General features: G+C 44.5%; 1 protein-coding gene across 2 annotated transcripts in view; it reads right to left on the reverse strand.

Annotated features, from left to right (window-relative positions):
- LOC144511370 (heterogeneous nuclear ribonucleoprotein U-like protein 1) overlaps nucleotides 1-15899 on the reverse strand; it is a 60541-nt gene extending 44642 nt beyond the window's left edge. For both annotated transcript variants that reach the window (XM_078241666.1, XM_078241667.1), the window contains exon 1: nucleotides 15408-15899. In XM_078241666.1, coding sequence (XP_078097792.1) covers nucleotides 15408-15609 — 202 coding nt within the window. In that variant the 5' untranslated portion in view covers nucleotides 15610-15899. The remainder of the gene's footprint in view (nucleotides 1-15407) is intronic.
- Between the last annotated feature and the right edge of the window lie 1436 nt (nucleotides 15900-17335).

Here is a 17335-nt window from a genome sequence, read left to right on the forward strand (position 1 = left end):
CTCCCTTTCTTGGCAGATTCAATTTTTGCCAGCAGAAAGGGGTGGCGTAGTGTGATTCACAATAGGGCCATTCGAACTTAGTACGGAGTACAAACAGATCCCAACGGCCTTGGCTCGCAATGTGGGTGTCACAAATTGATGGGGTTGATGCAAATGTTCTTGAAGGGCAGATGTCTGTGCAAATGTCATGGTCTGAAGTTTTGTTTTAATCCTCTGCTCTTTAAATTTGAAAACAAAAATAGGCAGAAGCTGTCAATGAGAGTTAAAATAGCACCATCTGCTGGACTGCTTTGATTGACAGGCCATCTGGTGTAGATTAGATTATCTGTTTGTGCAGTTTCAATAAAACTTTATTGATATTTCCATGGGCTGTTATTGTCGTTATGAATGCTTGGCAGAGTTTCAATAGTACAATTTTCAGCAAGGGGCTCCAAATTTAGTTTGAAGAGTAAACTCAAATATTTTAATCACAAAAATAAATGTTACACACTATATGCTGTCTATCCTGATAAAAACTACAACTACAAGTTGAATTGCCATGGGCCCCACCTTCCCGAGCTAAAATGTTGGTAGGGAGTCTGTCAAGGCAGTGAAAATATGTCCCACGAGGAAATGTTTCGGAAAATAATTTGCAGGTGGGTGGATGGCAGGGAGGCCATGTGCTGGATTTTACATACAACAGCCTTTCAAACCCAGCCACGGGGAAGCACAAAATCCAGCTGGAAATTTTTAGTGGCAAACATGCCCAATCTGAACTGGCTTGAAGCAAGAGGTTCATGTAACATCAGAAAACAAACACTGACACTTCTAAGAACTAACCACAGAATCCCTACAGTGCAGAAGGAGGCCATTTGGCCCATCGACTCTTCGACAGAGGATCCCACCCAGGCCCTTTCCCGTAATCCCATGCATTTATCCCGCTACACCCTCTAACCTAAGTAACTCTTTGGGCTGACTTGCATATTTTATGTAACAGCGCTACAAGCAATCACCTGCACAGGTAAAAACCTTGTCTTTATATAGTGACTTTCATGATTTTTTTAGACATTCCAAACAGCTTTACATCTAATCAAGTACCTTTTTATGAATTGTAGCCACTGTTGTAATCGAAGAAATGCAGCAGCTAATTTTCACACAGAAAGCTCCCATAAACTGCAATGAAATGAGCGACCAATGTATATTCATAATGTTGGCAGAGGTATAGAAATTGGTCAGGTCACAGGTGAGAACTCCCCTACTGGTCCTAGAATAGTATTGTGAGATTTACCTGAGGTTTCATCTGAAGGACTGCACCTTTGAAAGTGCAGCAAACCTTCAGAACTGCACGAGTCAGCAAGGCGCACAATACAATAGAAGTTAACAAACTTTGGGAATTGGCCCTGATTAGAGTCACAAAGAGGAGGGGCAAATACTGCCAAGAGTCCTTGCTCTTTAATCATAATTTCCAAATTGAGACGACAACACACCCATTTGTAAAGGTTAACAGAGGGGAGTCGTTTAACCTGACAGAATTAAGCCACAAAATGCCCGTAACAAAACCACAGACTCCCACGTAATAAAAGCAGAATCTGATATAGTGAACACACAAAAGACAAAGTCGGTTTGATTTTTTTTTTATTACAGTAAAGCTGCAACGGGCTGAAAATAAACAGGTCAGTCAAGACTTTAGAGCGAAAGAATAGGGCATGATGTTATTGACTGATATCCAAGGCAGAAAACTGAATGTCAGAAAGAGAGAAAGGTGAAGGGAGGTACAGCTAATAATCACCAAGGGTGGAGGGTAAATCACCCTCCAAGCTGCCTCACACCCTCTAAATTTCTTTTATACCCACTCTCGTACATTCAAATCTTTCCTGCAATACTGCGAGCAGAACTGGAAGCAGTACTCTCAGTGGCGTAACTAGTATTTGATAGAATTCTAACATGATCATCTCCCGACTCGTATATTCTATGCCTCAGCTAATAAGGAAAAGTTTCTGTCAGCCTTTTTAACCACTTTGTCCAGCTGTCCTGCTATAGTTAAGCATGTGAACACCGACTCCGAGGTCCCTCCATTCCTCTACACTTCTCAGCATCCTACCATTTATTGTATATCCCCGTGTGTTGTTTGTCCTTCAAGTGGATTACCTCGCACTCTCTGGATGGGGTTCCATTTGTCACTTTTGGCCCAGTCCATAAATATCCTCCCACAGGCTTTCCAATCATCAAACTCATGGTCAATTTTTGCATCATCCGAAAACTTCTTAAACGTAGGGGCCAGTGAAAGCACTGAGCCCTGTGGGACCCCATTATCAACAGCCTTTCAGTCACAAAAGCACCTGCCAACCTGTGTCTCTTTGCCACCCTATTTTTTGCACTATTTTCATCCCCTTATTTCCTGCCACTGAGCCAATTTTGGATCCAACTTGCCACTTTCCCTTAAATATTGGCAGAAGCCTTGCTCAAATCGATGTAGACTACATCAAATGCATTACCCCCCCATCAACCTTCCTTATCTCCTGAAAAATTCAATCAAATTCATCAGACTTGACCTTCCCTTCATAAATCCACACCGACTACCCTGGATTAATCCATGCCTTTCTAAAGGACAACTGACGCTCAAGAATTTTATCCAATAATCTGCCCACCACCAAGAGTAGGCTGCCTGATGTAGAATACATCATTATGTCTATCCCCTTCTTCCTTCTTCAACAATGTACAGTGCAGAGCAGTCATGCAGTATGTAAAATAAGCTCCTACAGTAAGGGATGAAAAAAAAGTGCAAACAATAGGGTGGAGGTGCCAAAGAGATGCACATAAATGTAAACAGGGAGAGGAAAACATAAGGAGAGACCAAAAAAAAAATCTGCAGCGACATGTTTAATGAAAATAGAAAATTAAAAAGCAAATCCTGGTGAACCTACAACCTGCTGGAGGACAGACCCCTGCTGTTTTCCCTTTCCCACCATCTTCCTTTAACATGCTTAAACGAAAACAATGCCTGCTCATCTGGAAAGACAGAAGGGTGAAAGGTGTACACAAGCACGAGTAAACAAGAAGGGGAAAGCAGGAGGAGAGCAAAAGAAAACAACCCACAAATGCAGGTGCGCGATGAAAATAGAAAATTCAAGCAGTGAACCCACAACCTTACCAGGAGGATGCAGGGAGATAATTGTGCAGTTTCAACAAACTCTGTCTTTGGAAAATATTGTTAGTTTGAGCGCAGTCCTTTTCAATTCTAGGATGATTTCTGGATAGCAGGAGGGTTAAATATGAACACTTACTGATAACGATCAGATTGGCATTTCTGATCAGAAGCGTATTGAGGCTTTCCTTCACCGATAAGCTGTTAGTTATTAAAGGCATCAAAGGACTAACAGCATGCAAAACAACTGGGGTCAAGTCTCAGAGAATGGAGACAGACTTTCTAAACAGCCCGCCTTATCACCTGCCTGCCCCCATGACCATCGACGATCTGCTTCCAGGGTCAACAGGCCTGGCTCTAACCTGGGGCGGTGGATGGATGGACGGACGCACGTGCACACACATTCCTTCCTCTCTCTCTTTCTCCCCCTTCTCCCCCCTCTCCTCCTCCTCCCCCCCCGACCGAGTGAAATTTGGCTTTAATGGAGCCCTCTGAACCAAGGATCGTCTGGTAAGTCGGGAAATGTCCTGGCTTGAGCTAGCTGTCCCAGTCCCATGATCTCTCCTACATGCTCCTAATGAACTGCTCAGAACAATAACTAAAACAAAAGATTGGAGTTATACAAACAAAATGCTCACCCAAAGATATTGCATGAAGACAGGAGAACAGAGCAAAAATGTGGAAGTCACCCTCCGAATAAGATGCTGAAGCAACAAATCAAAAGCCTGGTTTGTGCTAAATGTTATCAAGGAAATTTTGGGCCCCTGGTCACCAAAATTAGGATCCTCCCTTAAAATGAAGTACAGTTTTTTGCTAAAACATCAGAATATATCTGGTTACACAGAAGTGACTGATCATTCACAATATGTTGCATTATGGACTGACATAATTGGTCTTCAAATAAATGAACGTCCATTTATTTCTGAGGAAATTTCCTCCCACTATCCTGGTGGCTTTCAATTCATAAACCTCAAGCTCCAAAATTACTAACCAGAAGTTATCATGCGCCATTCTGTTGCTAAGTCCACAGGAATCCATTGCAAAAGCCACAATGGTTAACCCGATATACCAGTCCTGGATCTCACGGAATGGTGGTCAACAAATAACGCAAACAATTCCACGTCAAACTTTCCCAGATACTTTGAACATTTATAGAGTCTGTGATTACTGATCCATATGAAAGGAATCCTTCAACCAAAGAAGTTTTAAAACAATATTAGAGATTGGAAACTGCCAAGAATGAGGTCACAAACAGAAATCTCTATCTCTGCCTTCCTGAATACAAAATTCCCCCATTACAACATCCAGCCTTTTCACAACAAACCTTGCCAGCAATTCACTCAATGGCGAATATCAAATTCCTATCATATATCCTAAACTTGTCATTCACAGCCCAAGACTGTGCCACCATCTCCCATTTCCTGTCATCTAACTCACCTGATGAAGGGGCAGTGCTCCGAAAGCTCGTGCTGCCAAATAAACCTGTTGGACTTTAACCTGGTGTTGTGAAACTACTTACTGTGTCATCTAAAAATACTGATTCAAAAAAAAAGGGCAGTTCTCGGTCTACACTTCCTGCTGCCTCGGCAAAGCAGCCAGCATCAAGGATCCCACGCACCTCGGACATTCTCTCTTCCGCCTTCTTCCATTGGGGAAAAAGATACAAAAGTCTGAGATCACGAACCAACCGACTCAGGAACAGCTTCTTCCCTGCTGCCGTCAGACTTTTGAATGGACCTACCTCGCACTAAGTTGATCTTTCTCTACACCCTAGCTATGACTGTGACACTACATTCTGCACCCTCTCCTTTCCTTCTCCATCAACGGTATGCTTTGTCTGTATAGCGTGCAAGGAACAATACTTTTCACTGTATGTTACTCCATGTGACAATAATAAATCGAATCAAGCTGAGAATTTGGCAACGGTGGAAATTCTTTGTGAAGCAGTAGGTGAGCAATTCTCAAACTGAAACTTAGTTGAAATATTTTGTATTTAACTTAGAACTTTAAAAATTGTAAAAGGAACTCCAAAGTTAGTTACGAAACTTCCCTGTCGATAGCAGTTTAATATTAATGAGCTGTAAGCGACTGCCTTAAATAGTTGCTAATTATTGCGGGCAGCAATTGTAGGTTAGTGTGGCCTTTTGGCTAAGATCAAGCATCAGATCAAGCCCAAGATCGGGTCCAAAGCCTTTTCTCATCAGCTTGGATCTTGTATGTCTCTCTTATGGGGATCATGAATTGGATTAAATTTGACTTTTTTTGTGTGTCACAAGTAAGCTTACATTAACACTGCAATGAAGTTACTGTGAAAATCCCCTAGTCGCCACACTCCGGTGCCTGTTCGGGTACACTGAGGGAGAATTTAGCCTGGCCAATCCACCTAACCAGCACGTCTTTCGGACTGTGGGAGGAAACTGGTTTTGGAGCAAGCAGGGAGATGGATTGAGGGCTTGCCCTGTCCGCTCTGCGCATTGGCTTTGTAACTTTAAGAATGGACTAAAAATTAACAGCACCTTCTGGCACACAAGACTGGCTGCAAATGAACGGAAAAGTTGGCGAGACTGGAAAGAAGGTACTGCTCCACTCCCCACCCATCCAATACTTGTGGCTGATTTAAGCTTCAGGCACTAAGTGTTTAATATTTTTGTCCAGATTCTGAAAACAATTTGCGAATTGAAAGGAAACTTTGTCCTAATTGTTTACAGTCTAGTTTTTAGCTTCAAACATGGCAGAGAATTATGGGTGTTTGGACTGCAGTTTGTGGACAGTAAGATGGTCCTGAGCAAACACCTGCAGATGTCCCTACCTGGATTCTCACCAACTTGGAGTCATTGATCCGGATTGTGAATTGCAGGCACTCTAACATGGGAGGCTAGGGGAAGTGAGCCTGGACAATTGGATCCAGCCTGGGGCATGTCTAGTTGAGAGATGCAGGATTAGATTGTGGTTCATAGTGTACCACGTAGGGCAACCAGGTGAGGTAGAGAATGAGGATCTGGAAAAGCTAATCCTATCCCACAGGGAGGGTGTACTTTCTATCTGTGGCGCAAGGTTAAATACAGCCAGATGGTCACCATTGCACCTTGGGACAGCAGGGGAAAGGGATTTTGTAATTGACAGGACAAATTGCACCCTCTATACGCAGGATTGAGAGTTTTACATGACCTATTGCTTTTCTGGTGCTTGAACGGATGTTGGAGAGAGAGGGGAACAATAGTTTGGGACCAACAAATCTCCTAGACTTCTAAATTCACGGCCTCTACCACCTAGAAGGACAAGGACAGCAGATGCATAGGAATATCGTTACCTGGAAGTTCCCCACCAAGCTGCAAACCATTCCTACTTGGAACTATATCACCATTCCTTCACCGTCACTGGATCAAATTCCTGGAACTCCTTTTCTAACAGCACTGTGGGTATACCTATACCACATGGCCTGCAGCAGTTCATGATGGCAGTGAGGGCCAATTAGGAATGGGCAATAAAATGCTGGCCGAACCAGTGACATCCTCATTCCCGTGAAAGGATAAGTAAGAAAAAGCAACACAGAACCACGTGCAAGAGTAGGGGAATATTAAGAGCTACTAGAACAGGCCTTTGAGAGTTGTAACCTCTGGATTGTAACCGGAACCGTGTGCAAACTTGCTGAGGCTGAAAAGAGTAGCAGAAGAAAAACAACTTCATTTAATGTAACATTGAGGCAGGAAAGTAATGTAACATTGGGAGGGTTCCACCTGAACCAAGCTGTGATCAATGTCTTAGCAGCAAGGATAAACAACCATGAGGACTAGGAAGTGCAGGGCAGCATTAATGTACAAAAGGAAAGGCAGAGTTAAAAAATGGAAATTGTGCTTTATTGATTACAGCTAAGGGGAATAACTAAAAAGGTGTAATGTAATTCCAGTAGAGAAATCAGAAACTTGAGCAACATACTCCAGTAGAACGGTGTGTGGCCCAATTGAGCATTCTTTATAGAAATACATGGATTATTTCAATAATGGAATGAATTCCAGAGTCAAACTTAGCTTGGAGGTATCACATGGTGGTCATTACAGAGATACGGCTGCAAGACTGTCAGCACTAGGAACCAAATATACCAGGTTATAAGTCTACAGAAGGTATCTGGAAAATAGCGTCAGGGACCGGGGTTCAATTCCAGGCTTGGGTCACTCTGTGTGTTGAGACTACACGTTCTTCCCGTATCTGCGTGGGCTTCCTCCAGGTGCTCCAGTTCCCTCCCACAGTCCAAGAGATGTGCAGGCAAGGTGGAGTGGCCATGATAAATTTCCCCTTAGTGTCCAAGATATATAGGTTAGGTGGATTGGCCATGATAAATGCATGGGGTGTAATGGGGTGGTGGGCCTGGGAATCTTGAACCAATGCAGTCATTCGGGATCAGTACACATAACAGTGTGTTGAGAAGCGAGTTCCAGGATTTTGAGTCCATGACAGTGAAGGGCCAGTGATATAGTTCGAAGTTGGGATGCAGTGTGATTTGGAGGGAGAACTTGCACGGGGTGGTGTTCCCATGCATGCTGCCCTCGTCCTTTTTGGTTGGTGCAGGACGTAGGTTTGGAAGGTGCTGTCAGACTTGGTGAGTTACTGCTTCTTCAGCACTGCTGGGTCAAATCCCGGAACACCCTACCTAACAGCACTGATTGTACCAACACCATAGACAACAGCAGCGTACTACCACCTGCGAGGGAAATTGGGGTTGGGGGAATAAGTGTTGGCCTTGTCAATAACCATTTCATGAACAAATAAGTTTTAATATTTAGTGAACACTTCTCAGATAGAAATTACAATAGTGTTCGGCAAAGCATTTGAAAGGAGAAACAGTTAAGATTCTATATTTTGGTATGGCTAATTGCATTGTGATGATAGATTGCCCTGTTTATTGTAGGTAAAGAGTTTAATGGCCAAAAAACCAGGTTAGTGAGTGGTCTTCAAAAAAAAATGTGATCCAGAACCAACTCGTACCTTGAGGGACAGGAGATCCAGCTACCTAAAGAAAGCCGGCAGGGATACCAGAAGTAATAGGTGAGACATAATGAAACAAAACGCATTGGTCCATGAATGGGATAGATAAAACAACAATAAGTGGGGAAATAGATATTCATTTGTTTATTTGTTCATGGGATGTGGGTGTCACTGGCTGGGCCAGCATTTATTGTCTATCCCGGAGGGCATTTAAGAATCAACTACATCACCCTGGATCTGGAGTCACATGTAGGCCAGAGCAGGCAAGGACGGATGATTTCTTTCCCAAGAGAACATTAGTGAACCAGATGGGGTTTTACGACAATGGTTTCATCATTAGACTTTTCACTCCAGATTTCTACTAAATTCAAATTTCACCATCTGCAGTGGTGGGATTCAAACCCGGGTCCCCACAGCATTACCCCAAGTCTCTGGATTACTACTCCAGCGACAATACCAGCACTTCCCCCAAAGCTTCAAAACGGGAGCATGAAAATAAACTTGCTATCAAGATCAACACAATTTTTACAAATATCAGTGAATGGGCAAATGAACGGCAGATGCATTATAATCTGGATAAATGTGAGGTTATCCACTTTAGTAGCAAAAACAGGGAGATAGATTACTATCTGAATGGCCATAAATTGAGAGGGGACTGTGTGATGAGACAGGGGCATCCTTGTACATCAGTCACTGAAGGTAAGCAAGCAGGTGCAGCAGGCAGTAAAAAATCTTTCTATTATGTTGGCCTTCATAGTGAGAGGTTTCAAGTGCAAGACCAGGGATGTCTTGCTGCAATTATACAGGGCCTTAGTGAGGCCACACCTGGAATATTGTGTGCTGTTTTGGTCTCCTTATCTGAGGAAGGATATTCTTATTCTAGGAGGTATTGCAGAGACGGTTTACCAAACTGGCTCCTGGGATGGCAGGAGTGATAGATGAGGAGAGATTGAGTCAATTAGGATTGTAGTCACTGGAGTTCAGAAGAATGAGGGGGGAATCTCATAGAAACCTATAAAATACTAGCAGGACTGGATAGGGTATATGCAAGAAGGATGTTCCCGATGGTGGGGGTGTCCAGAACCAGGAGTCAGTCCAAAAAGTTTATAAAGTTAAAGTTTAAGTTTATTTATTAGTCACAAGTAAGGCTCACATTAAGACTGTAATGAAGTCACTGCGAAATTCCCCTAGTCGCCACACTCCGACGCCTGTTCAGGTCAATGCACCTAACCAGCACGTCTTTCAGATTGTGGGAGGAAACCGGAGCACCCGGAAGAAACCCACACAGACACGGGGAGAATGTGCAAACTCCACACAGACAGTGACCCAAGCCGGGTATCGAACCTGGCGCTGTGAGGCCATGATGTGGAGATGCCGGCGTTGGACTGGGGTAAACACAGTACGAAGTCTCACAACACCAGGTTAAAGTCCAACAGGTTTATTTGGTAGCACAAGCCACTAGCTTTCGGAGTGCTGCCCCTTCATCAGGTGAGTGCTGTGAGGCAGCAGTGCTAACCACTGTGCCACCGTGCCGCCCATATCGCTGACGATATAGGGTAGACTGTTTAGGACAGAGATGAGGAGAAATTTGGCTCAAAGGGCTAAATGGCCTCCTCTTGCTCCTATTTTCTATGTTTAAACCCTCCTCCTGAGCCTGGCTTTCAAGTTTACAATCCACCGCTGGAATAACTATAACCAAACCAAAAAAAATTTAAATCCTTTCCAATAGCTTGCTTCCTTTTATATCTGTCTAACATACCTGCATAAGAAGCATAGTTTAAAAGTGAAGAGATCTGGAGTAGAGGGAGAAATTGTTTTTTTTTTAAGTTTCTCTTTAAGCAAAGAACTGGCTCTCTTATTCGTTGTACATTTTTTTTAAAGTTTTCAAAATATAGAAAAAGTCATTTTCCCGTCCCACCTGCCACAGGAATCGTAGCGGGTGGGACACGAACCATGCAAAGATCTGTTGACCTTGGACGGGGTTTTCCGGCCTTGGGGCAAGCGCGGCTGGAAAATCCCACCCAAAGAGTTCAGTCTATCCTGAAGTGCTCTACCTTCCTGGCCTTTGTTTTATTGTCAGCCACCAGAGAAGGATTCTGCAGGGCGCTGATGAAAGAAAGAAACCTGTTTAGTTATTGTTGGAACCCACGCTGCCTGCCTCACACCAAGGCTTTCTCATTGCTTCAATAGTATTTAACGGAGGCTTTACCTTCAAAGAGCCCCCCAAAAATCAAAGGAATCCTCGATAAAAACATTCCAAGAGCTTTCAAAATGTATTTTCACTCCTAGGTAATTTCAAAATTGTGAAAGACTGGAAACAGTGACGGTCCAAAGGGATTTGGGATTCCACACAAACAGATCATTAAAATATCATGAACAGGTATAGAAAATAATCAAAGGTTGAATGGAATAATCATAAAATTGAATGGGTTACAAGTTAGAGAGAGATGTGTTATAGTTATACAAAGCTCTGGTGAGTCCACATCTGTGTAGTTTGAACAGTTCTGGGCACACACCTTTTGGATATATTGGCCTTGGGAATGCAGCATGGATTTACCAGAATGATACCTGGATTCAAAGGTTTAAATTACAAAATGAGATTACATGGTGCACAACAAAACTCACGGGATAAGGGTGACAGAGCCACAGGACTCAACGGAAAACCCTTGCAGGAGTAAACTAGACAATGCAGAGCCCAGAACTGTTGGGGTCCCCAAACTTCAGGGATCTTCGAACAGTAAAGGAATTAAGGGTTATGGTGATGGGTTGGTAAATGGAGCTGAGTCCACGAAAAGATCAGCCATGATCTTATTGAATGGCGGAGCAGGCTCGAGGGGCCAAATGGCCTACTCCTGCTTCTAGTTCTTATCCCAAAACTTTGTAGAATGCATCTGATTTGGCTCCAAGTAAACAAGTCAGGATGTTGCTTCGTGCTGCAAATGTTAGGATATTGTACAGCATGTTCCTCTTCGCATTACTGATCTTTTTGCCTGGGAAACCCAGGATCAGTGGCAAGGGGTCGAACTCTAAAGCCGTAACAAAGATCCTCTCACCGCTAAGCCAATTGTGGCTGTACCCAGATATATCCCCATCCTTCAATATATCCTTGTATTACTTGTGTGGCGAGTGGCACTGGATACAATGAACAATCTGAACCAGTAATAGTAATATTCCTTTCTTCCTCTCTCTCTTCCAAGCGAATCTGTTTGAAAATGATCTTGCTGTACTGTACCAATCTGAGAGTTTGTTGCATTATTTGTAAAAATGAGAAAATCTTCCATTTTTTTTAAATGAGATTACATAAACTAGGGCTGTATTCACTGGAATTTGGAAAGTATGGTTGACTTGATGGGAGGTTGATATTGAAAGGATAAGGATGGGGTAGATGGATAAACTATTTTTGCTGGCTCGGGAGTCTAGGACTAGGAGGCATCCTCTAAAGAATTAGTGAAATCCAGAAGTAAGGAAAAGGAATGTTTCAAACTTGCAACTCATGCTAGTGAGTTGTTAATTTTAAGACCTTTTTGTTATCCAAAGATATCAAGGCATAAAAGATCAAATATGGATACGAGAAGTCAGCAGATGTTGAACAGTGCCTTGTTGTGCATTTAGCACTGCGACATCTTTTCTGTTCACAACCTCTGAACTGGCAGGCAGGGCACTTGGTTTAACTTCCCACAACCTGGACAATTAACACTTAGTCCATCTAGACTATATGTTCAAGTTCATCACTAAATAGTGGGACAGACTCGGGCTACTCCTGTTCCTATGTAATGTTGCAGTATCCAATAGAGTACCTTTTGGAGTTTCCTCAAATTTGTTTTTGAAGACTAAAGCATTTGTCAAGGCATTCCGCAACTTGGCTAAAATTACCTCACAGCCAGATTCCAGATTAATACCTCCCACTGCAGACTTGGGACATGTATTCTTGATGGAGCGTGCTAATTGTCTATGGCGTGGCAAGTTGAAGTGAAACCAAGCACCCTGTCTGCCAGTTATGGGATGTGAACATTAAAGATGCAGCAGCACTATATTAACAGCTGAGCCCTGTTGAAAATCTGTCCCTTCATCAGCCCCACCAAAAAACAGGATTACTGTCTCTAGTCATTCATTCAATTGTTCAAAAGTGGCACAGCGGTTAGCACTGCTGCCTCACAGCGCCAGGGACCCGGGTTTGATTCCTGGCTTGAGTCACTACCTGTGCAGAGTCCATAAGATCAGAAGACATAGGAGCAGAATTAGGCCACTCGGCCCATCGAGTCTGCTCCGCCATTCAATCATGGCTGATTTTTTTCTCATCCCCATTCTCCTGCCTTTTCCCCATAACCCCTGATCCCCTTATTGATCAATCAGTCTGTACATTCTCCCTGTGTCTGCGTGAGTTTCCTCCGGGTGCTCCGATTTCCTCCCACATTCCAAAGACATGCTGGTTAGGTGCATCGGCCATGCTAAATTCTCCCCTCAGTGTACCCGAACAGGTGCTGGAGTGCAGCAACAAGAGGATTTTCAGTTACTCCATTGCAGCGATAATAGAAACATAGAAAAACTACAGCACAAAACAGGCCCTTCGGCCCCACAACTTGTGTCGAACATATCCCTACCTTTTACCCTCAATCCTATTAATAGAAACATAGAAAAGCCTACTTGTGATATTGATCAAAAAGCATTAAACAAAATGGATTTAAGGCACTTTTGGGTGTCCGAATATGTATTTTAAATTGTTTTCTTTCTTTGTAATTTATCCCTCTTACTTTCTAGGGCCTTGAAGGCTTGTGTGTGCCACCATTTCACACTTGAACCTGGTAATATTAGTACCTGGATCATCAAATGCTGTACAGCAGTATCAATAACACTGCACAATAAAACAGCAGGTTCTTTGGATTTTCACAGTAACTTCATTGCAGTGTTAATGTAAGCCTACTTGTGACAATAATAAATAAACTTTGAAAACTTTTCCCCTCATCATGCTGGCAGATCATCCAATGTGCACTATTAATCCATTCACATCTTCATTCTAAGAGGCTGATGACCGCAGTGCCATGCATGACTTCTCACATTTAAGCATTCATAGAAACATAGAAAAACTACAGCACAAACAGGCCCTCCGGCCCACAAGTTGTGCCAAACACATCCCTACCTTCTAGACCTACCTATAACCCTCCATCCTATTAAGTTCCATGTACTCATCCAGGAATCTCTTAAAAGACCCTATTGAGTTCGCCTCCACCACCCGACGGCAGCCGATTCCACTCGCCCACCACCCTGTGTGAAAAACTTCCCCCTAACATTTCCCCTGTACCTACCCCCCAGCACCTTAAACCTGTGTCCTCTCGTAGCAGCCATTTGCGTCCTGGGAAAAAGCCTCTGAGAGTCCACCCGATCTATGCCTCTCAACATCTTATACACCTCTATTAGGTCTCCTCTCATCCTTCATCTCTCCAAGGAGAAAAGACCGAGCTCCCTCAGCCTATCCTCATAAGGCATGCCACTCAATCCAGGCAACATCCTTGTAAATCTCCTCTGCACCCTTTCAATCTTTTCCACATCCTTCCTATAGTGAGGCGACCAGAACTGAGCACAGTACTCCAAGTGGGGTCTGACGAGGGTCCATATTCCATTAATATTAATTCAAAAAAAATCCAATGTTTGTTAAAACCATATGACAAAACACAAATATCAATAAATGATTCACAGTTTACTTTCTCAATTCTGTTGAAAAGCTTCAGAGTGATTGGGGGATGTATTTTGTTCAATAGTTTGAATATAACCAATCTGCCTTTCCTAGCTAGTGGTTAAGAATTTTCCATCCATCAGGGGGTAAACTGTTTTGTTTACCACAACCACTTCCTACTGAAAATAAAAATCAGAACTATTCCTGGCAGCCTGCAGGTTCAAAATGAGGGTTCAGAAAGTTTAGGGACTTCAAAGCTTTGGATCCAACCTGCCTCCAGGTCAAACTACTTCCTAAATCCCAAGATGCTTTGGATGTTAGAATCAAACTTATAAAGTCATTGCTTCAAAATACTCTTGGAACAATCCATCAGATCAGTAACTTGTTCCTCCCAATATCACAATTTCCTCTACCTCTCCCCAGTACAGCAACTTGCATTCAGAAAGCATCTTTAATGTAATGAAAGGTTCCCCAGATACTTCACAGGCACGTAAAGACAAAAACTGACACTGAGCAGAAGGACACATTGGGTCTGATGATCAAACATCTGATCAAAAAGACAAGTTTTCAGCAGCTTCTTGAAGGTGAGAGAGGTTTGGGGATGGAACGCCACAGTTTACGGTCACCTGGCGAGTTGAAAGAACAGGGAGCTGCACAAGAGGCCAGAATTAGAGGAACGCAGTTTCTGGGAAGTTGTTGGGCTGGAGGATGTTGCAGCTCCTTCAAAAATAAACGCAAGGACCCATCAGAACCAAGAACAAATGTACACCCAACATGACTGTATCCCCCCCCTCGGCAAAACCAACTTTGCTGCTGTGCTCACCAACTTCAACTAAGCCAAGACATGTGCGCTTTGAAAATGTTCACAATGTCCACTGACATCACCCTGGAATTAGCTGACAGGAATCAGAGGATTGAATAATTCTATTAGAGCAGAGCTGTAATTTATTCAAGAGGGATGAATCAAGTCAGTTGAAGGCCAGGAATCAAACCCTTTTGGATGGTTTGTTTCCAGACCACGTGATAGTTTGATCCATTGGTGTACGAGAGATTCTGGTCATGTTTCATATCAAATTCCCTTCCGTAAGCTACTACTAAACCTGATTTCAGCACCGTTTCAGGCAGTGTCTTAAGGCACTGCATAAATGGTTCTCTTCAGGTGCTGTAAAGACACTGCAAAGTTTATAACAATGCATATTAGAATGCTGTCCACTCCAGCTGATGATTTAAACCCCATTTTATTTCAACTCAAATAATTGGGCGATTCCTTTGAAGAATAAAAAAAGCCTTCCAGGCAGAATATATTGCAACTTCGATTGAATGAGGGTAAAGATTCCCAATGTCAAGCATTTAAAAAGGGTAGAGGAGGGGATCAGAGGCCAGATGCAGGAAGTCTGACTCACCCAGACCAGACCAAACTCAAGGTGAGCGACATGAGCAGGGCCGCGCACGCGCAGACAGGGCTTACCTGTCCAGGGCCCGGACCCGCGCAGACGCGGCCTACCTGCCCGGGGGGGGGCCGGACCCGCGCACGCGCAGACGCGGGCCTACCTGTCCGGGCCCGGATCCGCGCACGCGCAGACGCGGCCTACCTGTCCGGGCCCGGACCCGCGCAGACACTCGGCTTACCTGCCCGAGATCTGACGGCCGCCGCCGCCTCCTGTCGCCGCCGCTCTTCCTCCTCCTCCTCCTCCTCTTCGGCGGCGCGGTGGAGGGCCGCCTGCAGCCGTTCCTGCAGGTCCGCCTTGAGGCCCTTGGTGTCGAGGCCGCGTTTGTGCAGCTCCTCCTTCAGCTCGTTCACTTTTAGTCTCCGTACGTCCAGCGAACTCATCTCCGCGTATTTGAATCAATTTTTTTAAACAACCCCACCAATGGCAGGTGGGAAACACGGCTTTAAACGACGCGGTCTGGCGCGCGAGAGAGAGGGAGAAGAAACCCGAATAAATAAATCCACCCCAGTTGACGGAGAACGAACCGCTTTCAGTTCGATGAAGAAAATCCCCCTCCGCTCGATCACCCGCCGCGGCGTCTGACGAAACAAAATGGCCGCCTTCTCCCTTCGCCCGCTCTGGTGGCGCCAGGCTCGGCCCAACCCACCTCCGCCTCAGCGCTTTTCTCATTGGTCATCAGCTGCTCATAATGCCCCCCACCCCCCGCGCGCCGTTACCAAATCACCAATCAGGGGCCGCCTCACAGCCGGCCGCCCCTCTGGCTTGTGTCACCGCCTCTCATTGGTCCGCATTCCCCGCAAGCTTGAACAGGAGGAAGGGGGGCAGAAAGCCTGGTGTCCAATCGGATGAGAGCTTGCTGGGAGGTGGTCGTCGCTATGATGGGGGGGCGGGGTCCAATCAACTGGCAGAGCCCCCTGCTAAGTCCCGCCTCTATCCCCTGCTGCCATTGAAGTTTAACAACACCAGGTTCATTGAAGGGCAGAGCTCCACTTACCTGGAAAGGTGATTGGGTTATTCAGATGTCAATCAAGGTGAAGCCGGCCCCCTTGTCTATATAAAGGGAGCTGGGCCATTGTCCACAAGGGGGATTGATATGAGTTGATTTATTATAATCACAGTCACATATATTAGCATACAGTATTGTTTCTTGCGCGCTATATAGTCAAAACATACCATTCATAGAGAAGGAAAGGCGGCACGGTAGTAGCACAGTGGTTAGCACTGCTGCTTCACAACTCCAGGGACCCAGGTTCGATTCCCGGCTCGGGGTCACTGTCTGTGCGGAGTCTGCACGTTCTCCTCGTGTCTGCGTGGGTTTCCTCCGGGTGCTCCGGTTTCCTCCCACAGTCAAAGATGTGCGGGTTAGGTTGATTGGCCATGCTAAAATTGTCCCTAAGTGTCCTGAGATGCGTAGGTTAGCGGGTAAAATATGTAGGGATATGGGGGTAGGGCCTGGGTGGGATTGTGGTCGGTGCAGACTCGATGGGCCGAATGGCCTCTTTCTGCACTGTAGGGTTCTATGATTCTATGATTTGAGTTGATTTATAATTACAGTCACATATGTTAACATACAGTGAAACATATTGTTTCTTGCGTGCTATACAGACAAAGCATACCGTTCACAGAGAAGGAAAGGAGAGTGGGCAGAATGTAGTGTTACAGTCATAGCTAGGGTGTAGAGAAAGATCAACTTAATATAAAGTAAGTCCATTCAAAAGTCTGACGGCAGCAGGGAAGAAGCTGTTCTTGAGTCATTTGGTACGGTGTTCTCAGACTTTTGTATCTCTTTCCCGACGGAAGAAGGTGGAAGAGAGAATGTCCGGGGTATGTGGGATTCTTAATTATCCTGCAGGAAATGTCAATGGATGGGAGGCTGGTTTGCATGATGGATTGGGCTACATTCACAACCTTTTGTAGTTTCTTGCGGTCTTGGGCGGGTCAGGAGCCATACCAAGCTGTGATACAACCAGAAAGAATGCTTTCTATGGTGCATCTGTAAAAGTTGGTGGGTCGTGGTTGACATGCCAAATTTCCTTAGTCTTCTGAGATGTGATGTTAGGGGATGGACAATCCAGAGAGCAGGGTTTTTGGCTAAGATCAAGTGTA

Source organism: Mustelus asterias, chromosome 24, assembly GCF_964213995.1.
Source record: "Mustelus asterias chromosome 24, sMusAst1.hap1.1, whole genome shotgun sequence".
Taxonomy (NCBI): Eukaryota; Metazoa; Chordata; class Chondrichthyes; order Carcharhiniformes; family Triakidae; genus Mustelus; species Mustelus asterias.